General features: G+C 37.4%; 1 protein-coding gene across 1 annotated transcript; it reads left to right on the plus strand.

Annotated features, from left to right (window-relative positions):
- Window positions 1-2,860: 2,860 nt before the first annotated feature.
- LOC103926123 (chromosome unknown open reading frame, human C4orf33) lies at window positions 2,861-7,358 on the plus strand. The gene is made up of 5 exons (XM_009334938.1): window positions 2,861-3,041; window positions 4,892-4,952; window positions 5,146-5,197; window positions 5,309-5,508; window positions 7,176-7,358. The coding sequence occupies exons 1-5, from the start codon at window positions 2,861-2,863 to the stop codon at window positions 7,273-7,275; spliced, it is 594 nt and encodes a 197-aa protein (XP_009333213.1). The 3' UTR covers window positions 7,276-7,358.
- Window positions 7,359-8,421: the final 1,063 nt, after the last annotated feature.

An 8,421-nucleotide genomic window follows, 5' to 3' on the forward strand; every position in this document is an offset into this window, starting at 1 on the left:
AAGAAGTGAGTTCAACTAGCGGTCACGGTGAGGAAGACTATCGACGACCACCAGAGGACCCTGAAAGACCACCAATGGACATAAGAGCGCATGCGTAAAGACTTTTACATATGTTAATGAAATAACATTAATATGTTAATCATGTCTCGGAAAACTAATGAATATGTATATTTTGATTGTACTTAACTCCTATAGCTAAGCAGTCCCGGATGCACATTAGGTGGAGTGATCCCCTGTGCGTCCGGCGCCGCAATAAAGAATGCCTGCTTTCTAAAACTCCAAATCGAGTCTTAGAGAGTTTTTCATCTGCCGACTTACGGTAACAGTAGTGTCTAAAGTAGTTTGCAGGTTCTATTATTTTACTGCTTTTTTTTAAAACTTGGTATGTTGTGACTCTTTTCCTGAGACAACCTTTCAAATCTTGTGCACAAGGAGCTTCACATTCCTTCCTTCAGTCAGGAATTGTAATAGGTGGTCATGTAATTCTCCCTGGATTTTAAGATCTTCCCAGGCTACTTTTATTAGAAGGCTATATTATTTTAAAACACTTTTGAAATCTGACATTATTTCAAATAGGTGTTTCAGATATTTGCCTTGACCAGTGAATGCAAAGTTAAATATATTAGCACAAACTTAAAATAGAATAATAGAAGGAAATGTTGACTTCTAAGTGCATAATGTTAATTTAATAGTCTAGCATAAAATGGGTTCATAACACTTCATTAGCTTTCTTAGGTGCACCCATCTACTCTTAAACTTTACTCTTCTGAGTAAGTGATCCTGCTTGTGGAATTCTGTCTTGTTTACTTTCACAGTAAGAGCGCATAAGGTATGTGCACTCCATTTACAGGAATTGTCCTGTTCATTTCAAAAAACACTAGGAAGGGTCTTACCATCTGTGGATATTTCCTGCTCACGCTGCTCAGTGTTTGCAGCTTAGAAAATTAAAAACACAACACTTGCCTATATTTCCTGTGGATTAATATTTTCTAGATCAGTTTAAGGCTAAATAGCCCATGGAATATGTTTCAGCAGCTGTTTGTGTTGTGAAAGGGACTTGTTATTTAACATACTGCTTTTTTATTTGGTGGCATACATTGTAATTATTGCAGAAGAGTTGTCACTGTACTTGCTTAGAATACCTTTTCTTACTAGTTCTCTCTTTTTTGTTTTAAACTGTGGATGATTTAGCTTTTCCTGTTTGAGTTACTAGTAATACTGGACTATGAGCCAGTTTCTGCTAGTTTAAGAATGCTGTTAGGACATTGTTGTGTGTCTTCCCTCCCCATGCTTTGGGCACTGACTGTGTTCTTTCAACTTCCGTGATCTTGCTTGCAGAAACTTGCCACTTCAGTTGGAGTGAACATTAACGATGGTAGAGTCTTTCATAGTTTCTAGGGCTATACCAGGTCTCTTGCATAAAGCACATCTGATGCTTGTCTAGCATACCATGCAGTCAAAATGCTGACATAAGAATTTAATTAGTTTTCAGTTTATTGAAATACAACCTTGTCAAAAGCGAGGGTCCGATATTTGACTTTCTTTTTTTTACTAGACTTCTTAATTTAAGGTGCCTAATTGCTAAATCTATTGCTTCAAATTTTCTCTAATCTGTCACACTTCTTTGGTCATATCATCATCTCCTTGATTGTGAGTGTATCTACTTACCTAATGTCATTCTGGCTGTTTTACCGATTTGAACTCAAAGAGAGGAGGTCTGGTGCTTTTCAGCATGAACATCAGTGAATGGAACTGGCTAGTGTGACTGTAGCAGAGGGTATGAGACACAGTTAATGTGTAGTCATAAGAGCAAGGCCATGGCATATAGGGAAGTGTGATGCATGTGGTTACATTCTGTCTCACGTACTACACCTGTTGATAACACCTGCAGAATGTGGTAAGTTATGCTTACCTTTCTGTGAGTCCCAAGAAAATGGGTGTCTGGGTAGAAATGAAGTAACACCATTTAGTGTTCCCCACTGAAGGAAACGTGGTTACAACGTAGCTACTGTGCTAGCACCTCTCTGGTCACAGGACTTAACAGCGTGTGCATAATGCTCAGCCAGGCTATGTACTGCCAGTTCCCTTCTGGTACGGCCAGGACACGTGTAAGGGAACAAATCGAGGATCACTTTTGTGGAGGTGGGAAGGAACTCATAATACTGAGGAGGGGAGGGATAAGGGGCCATAAACTTGTTGGAAACTGGGCTCCACTGATTCTTTTGCTTATTAAATAGATTAAGGCTATTCTTAAGGTTTGTACAGTTATTTCTAAGTAACAACTGCTGTTGGAGTGCAGTGTTCTCTGTTCTTGCTGCTCTGCAAGCATTCAGTGTGTTTAACAAGATGTGCTTGCAGTTTTCCTTGAAATCCTGTAGTTCGGCTGGTTTGCAACGACCACGAAGGAAAGTTTTAGCTAATTGTTTCATCTTCTTGCATCTCAGATTCATGGAAGTTTTTTCTCAATCTGTTTTTCTCATATTACCAAATCATCTGAGATCATGTAGTGGAGACTTTTTGTTTTGTTTATCTGTTCTCTTGATAAATATTTCTGATGGGTTTGGAAGGTGTTTATTTAGGTATGTAGTTGAAATGCCATAAGCTTGGTAAGACTTCAGAGTTATTTGTAACCATGCAGATATCAAAAAACTATGAAAAGCATTCATGTAACTGTTCATTTAGTTGCTTTATAAAACTAAACTATCCCAGCTCTTCTGATGTCTAAAAACATGATTTGATGATTGACTTTGTATGAAAGTGTGCTTTTTTCCTGGCCAAGCAAACAGTGTAGTTGGTGCTGAAATGGAATCTGAGATCTTCTTTGACAGACACTTCCTTTCTCATTACCTAGTACATGAAGATGGAATTTACAATTAAACACACATGGGATGGTTTACCTGTGAGCCATGAGCCAGTAACAATTGTGCTGAAGTCGGACAATGCAGGACTGCTGATGGAAGTTAATGCTCCCTTCTTTAATGATCCTCCAGCACCACTTGGAGAGCCAGGGAAACCTTTTAGTAGACTGTGGGACTATGAGGGTAAGCGTAACTGTTCTGCTGCAAATATATCTGATTTGTGTAGACACTGATGTTCCTCTGTAGTTAATATGCCTGGTCTTTACTGAAGAGTTTATGATGGTTATTTTTTCAAACTGATCTAAGGTTGCGAGTGTATGACGTCTAATTCAATTTGGTTTCTTTGGTCACATTACTGCTTTTAAAGAGCAGATCTGAAATGTAAAGTAAAAAAATTTCCTTTCTGTGGGGAAGAATACTGGGAAAGAATTGAGTTGTAATCACTGCCTTACCTTTAAACAGCTCCTTAAGTAACTATAAGCCACATACTATATTCAGCTGTAAACCACCCCAAACTGTATCAAGAGTGGTGCTCTTTTTCTAGGTGGTGAATTGATTTTCATTACTAACGCTGCTGGCTGTAAGGTGAGTGGTTGTTTTATTGTAGTGCAACAATACAAATAACTATGAAAAGAAGCAAATACGTTATGTCACTCGGTGGCCATAAAGAAATGGAATACAATGAGCTGGATAGATTTCAAGAATGATGAGGTTGACTCTTCCTGATCTGGTCAATAGTATAGGCACTCAAACTTAGTTTCTGGGTTGCTGATATAACTTGTGGAATAATAGAGGCTTGACATGTTTGAATATCAAAATAATTTTGTGGCGCATATATATATATAAATGGATTTGCAGTAGATAAATAGAAGCAAAATCCAAAAGATAGGTTCTACTTCTGCTTTAAGAAATAGAGAACAATAGCTAAAACATTTGTCTATTTTAATCACTTTTCCGAAGTATATTTGAGGAATAGGAAGGTGTGAAACAAAGGGCAGCTTATAAAATATGTACCCAAGTGGAATGGGAAATATTCTTATAGTAATGCTGTTTTCTTTCTGCTTTCCTGTCAATACTTTCACTTTTACGTGTTGCTTTGAATAATGCAAGAATTTAATGTTTCCAGCAGATCTCTACTTCCTCATTATTGAGCTATTCTGATGAAAGCTCTACTAGAACAGTATTAGCACCTCTTTGATATTATTATACTGAATAGGCTTAAGTAAAAATAAAATAAAGTTATCGATCATATCTAATTATAATTCTAACCAAAGCTTTCTAATAATGTCATTGCTGTGAGAAACACCATTATAGTTCTGCTTTGTGTTCCTGAAAGGTGATTCAGCAGTCACACCAGGCTTTCAGGTACACCTGGAACAGTAATCTCCTGTCCAAAGTATTGGCCATCTTCAGGGAAAAGCCACTTAAGAGCTAAACACTTTCTTACTATTTCTGAGCTAGTTATGGGGTGTGTGCTCTGCTGTGAACGTATGTTCCTCTTTTTTTTTTTTTTTTTTTTTCTGGTCTCTGGTGCTGTGAATCCTCAGGCTACCAGCAAACACAAGCCTTCTGCACTTAAGTGCTCTGCCTGAAGTGCATGCTGCGAGTATGATTGACTAGGATCACCCTATCTTGGTCAGCTTTGTTCACAGCAAGGACACTAGGTGAAATAGCTGTGTGCTGATGCTTTTCTTACTGCATTGGCAGCTAACACTGGTTAGTAGACCTACCATTTTTCTGCTGCATCAAGATGAGTGTTTCCAAAGCTGGAGTTGGTAAAGTAAATAAAATTAGTACAGTGCTTTATAAAGCTCTTTATGATGATAGGCATTAAAAATAAAAGCTCTTGAAGTTACAATTATGGCACAGCATTTCACATAGTTAGGAAGCTGTCAGTAGCATGTACACAGCTAGACAAACTCTGGTGTGGCACAGGCCAAAAATCGAAAACAGAATTGTTTAAGTGGGATACGAAGGTGTCAAGATATTAAAAAATAGTTAATATAAAATACTGACAGCCTGTGTTTTTTCAGTTGTAGAAGCATTTTTCCTGAGCGACAGAACTGAACAGTATTTAGAAGTTGAACTTTGTCCGTAAGTACGGCACTCTGAAAAAGTAACAAATGTTAATTTGCATTTGCAGTTCTAATGCTTGTAAGATATATGTATGAGGAAGACTGGGTACAGAAATTGTTCCAATATGCAGAATGTACACATTTGTGGCAGAACAGTACACTAATAACTTGGCATCATTTTAAGAAAATTGTGCTCTGATTTTTTTTGACAGCCATGGACAACACTTGTTGTTGCTGCTTTCTGGCAAAAGAAGAGTATGGAAAGTAAGTAGACAAGTACATTCATAGTGTACAGAAAACCTAATTGTTTTTAGGTACATGTTGCCCGATTGGAAGGTGACGTTACCTCTTTTTTTTTTTTATTTCCTTTAACAGGAAGAACTTCCTGTGGAGTTTGAGGTGACCAGAATGAAAACTAAATGGGAGGGTAAAGCTCATCTTCCTTGGAATTATTTTCCACCATGCACTAACAAGTTCAATGCATTTGCAATTCATGGCTCAGGAGAAGAGAGAAAATATGAAGCGCTTCATCCTGTGCCTCGACGTGAACTACAGGAAGGACAGAAACCAGATTTGTAAGCATGAAATTAGCTCTTTTATAGTATACTTGCACTATTCTTGGAATACTTAAAAAAGCTAATCTGGTTTTCAGATTGAGTGCCACTAGTATTTTAATTATACTGCTTAGATGCATTGGCACTGTACTTTGTATAAAGCACTGTGGCAGATAGCTGTAATTAGTGCTTGATTTCTGTGTTATCCCCTAGGTGCATAGAAAATGATGCACTCAACACTATTGGCATCTCTTTTATCGCCTTCCTCAGCTAAATCATAGATAAGTTGTTCTACTTTTTCCTTGCCTCCAGCACTTCCTGAAACGCCATTTAGTGTTAATTTCAGCAGATACGTTTCCAGTAAATCTTTTGCTTCTCCCCTACTGTTACAAACAACCTCACCTCTACAGATGGCTCCATATTATGGAAAAATTTGAAAAGGCAGACTAAACTGAAAAGTATAATGAAAGGATACCCGGTATCAAGAGAAAAACTAGAATATCTTGATTTTTCAATTGTGGTTTGGGCCTGTTTATTTTCTGTGACTGTGAGGCTGAGATGATTTGATAAAACCTGCTACTTCTGGGCATTTTGTATGAATGAACTCGCTCTAGAGGGTACGCTGTAGTTCTTACGCAAACTTGTTACTTAACATACAATGACAGCCAGGTAAGGTAAATTTTAGATAAGTTACCCTTTTTTGCCTTTATTTAAGAAAAACCTAGCTTCTGCAACTGTTTGTTTAAAAAAATTCTAAGCTATTGCTAATAAAATACATTCTCTTTATCAGTGTTCCGTAAGAAATAGATACCTTTATTTTTCTGTGGTAAACTGGAGAATGCCTGTAATATTTTTCAGGAAGGGATTCTTTCTGTTCTTTCTATAGTACCCCTTCCAAAAAACCCCTTGACTTTTTCAGACATCGGTAGCAGATGCAATTATGTGAAGAGGTTGCTCCTTTCTTTCATTGCTCTTTAGTTTGTCTTTACTCTTACAAATTACTTCCTAATAAGAGAATTCCATTTACCTTTTTAAATGATTACTGTAGTGTCAGATGTTCTGTCTACTGCTGGCAGTTGTTTAATGTAATTATTAATTAGCAATTGGCTTCAGTGTCTTCCTTCTATTGTTTCTGTGTGGTAGCCTAAAGGAGAAATTCTTAGCAAGAACTAGTTCATAATGTTTAAAAGAAAACAAGACTTCTAGTCTTACAGCAAAAATGTATTTACTAGCTTCATTATCCTATCCAGTCTTCCTCTTTTCTGTAAGGAAAGGATATCCCTGTGATACGATTTTTCCGTTGGTCAAGAGTTGAAAATTTTTGCTCTGTTGGAACGTGGATAAGTCATAAAGCAGGCACTGTGCTCTTGCTCTGACTGCAGTTCCAGGCAACGTAAGTTGAGGGACTTTAAAAGGTGAGCAGTTTGTTAACTTCACTTTATGCTGTGTGATACTTGTTCACAGCTGAGGATTTTGCCCTGTGTTTTCCAGTACAAGATTTTCAGAACACAGTAGTGTTTTTTATTTATAAACTCAAGTTTGGGAAAATGAGCACATGGAATGGTTACATTCCTGTCCAAGGAAACCTGAAAATAAAGATTGATTAAACCTATTGAGGATACTGCCTTTTATTAAGACACATACTACAAGACTTAGAACTTTTTTCTTTATTTCTCCTCTCTTTGCAGTCATCGCCTGGAATTTTTCAAAGACTTGAACCTGAAAGGACTAATGGGAGAAGATTGGAAGCAGCCTGAATCAGATATATGGAAGTCTCTCACTAATTAAATGCATTGAGGCATAAATTTTTATAGCCTTAAGGTTGGATGAAGCTGTATGGAAAGAGCTTCTTCATTCTGAGCAGAGTTCGTAAATAGCAGATTAGTAAGGCTTTCCTTGACTAAAAGGAATTGATTCTAAATGTATGAAGTATGCAACGGCTTATCTTTCAGTTCATCTGGATATAGAGTTTTTCATCTGTGCAAGAGATGAATCTGCTCCTACCAATGAAGGGGAAAAAATGTGCTAAAATGACAGCTGTGTTTTCATGAGAGCTCTAAGCCTGACAAGGCCGATATCTGGCTTGGAATTTTTCAGTTTCCTGTAGTTGCTGCATTTCTGCTGTATTCTCACTGCTGCTTGTTGGTTTCTTGGCTGTTGAATGAGATTCTTAGGTGCCTAATTTTTTTGATTGCAATGAGGAGAAAGAATGCCTCCTTCAGGAACGGAAAAGGATATAGCTATCATGGCATTTTGTGGCCCAGTATTTGCATTGCAAGATGCTGTGGAGGTATAACACTACCCTTTCCTAGACCTTCTTGTACCTGAAGTTTTCCCTTGCACAGTGCTGAAGGGGAAGCTGTATTACTTTATTAGCAGACCTCTCTGCTTCAAATTCAGTGTGGGATTTCTAGTGATATTTAGGTACAGAGGATAGATTTACAAAAGGTTTTATGTATTCCAGGAAAAATTTCTGGGAGAAATAATGTTTAGTAAAACCTTCTGCTATAGTTGTGTGCCTACAAAAGCTTGTTTGTTACATGACCTTGCCACATCACCTTAAGGATTCAGCTCAGATGTATGAGAAATTTGTTTGCATGCCACCTAATGTTGGAAATACTCTAATTGTATGTGCCTACATTTTCTGCATATGGGCATGAATATTTTTAACAGAACTGAATACTGTTGGATGGTAACATCTAGTCTGTAAACTCTCACAGGATTTACAAATGAGATGTTCCTTTTTTGTCTAGCATAGTAAGTGCTGCTTGATTGTGGCTGCTGACTTGATCCTATATAAATTAACGTAGAAAATGGGAAGCTTACGCACTAACCAGTTCCTACATCTGAAAAGTTAGGTGACTTTAAAATCAAAAACTTCTTCGGTTTAGTTCAGAATGAGGATTCAGACCAAGACATGGTCCTCAGTCCTTT

This window comes from Pygoscelis adeliae, unplaced genomic scaffold (assembly GCF_000699105.1).
Source record: "Pygoscelis adeliae isolate BGI_AS28 unplaced genomic scaffold, ASM69910v1 Scaffold31, whole genome shotgun sequence".
Lineage (NCBI taxonomy): Eukaryota > Metazoa > Chordata > Aves > Sphenisciformes > Spheniscidae > Pygoscelis > Pygoscelis adeliae.

Excerpts from the sequence above, each read along its gene's own strand:
- LOC103926123 (XM_009334938.1), top strand. The coding sequence starts at position 2,861 with ATGGAATTTACAATTAAACACACATGGGATGGTTTACCTGTGAGCCAT. Across the intron at positions 3,042-4,891 it reads TAGACTGTGGGACTATGAGG|TTGTAGAAGCATTTTTCCTG; the intron begins GTAAGCGTAACT and ends GTGTTTTTTCAG. Across the intron at positions 4,953-5,145 it reads TTAGAAGTTGAACTTTGTCC|CCATGGACAACACTTGTTGT; the intron begins GTAAGTACGGCA and ends TTTTTTTGACAG.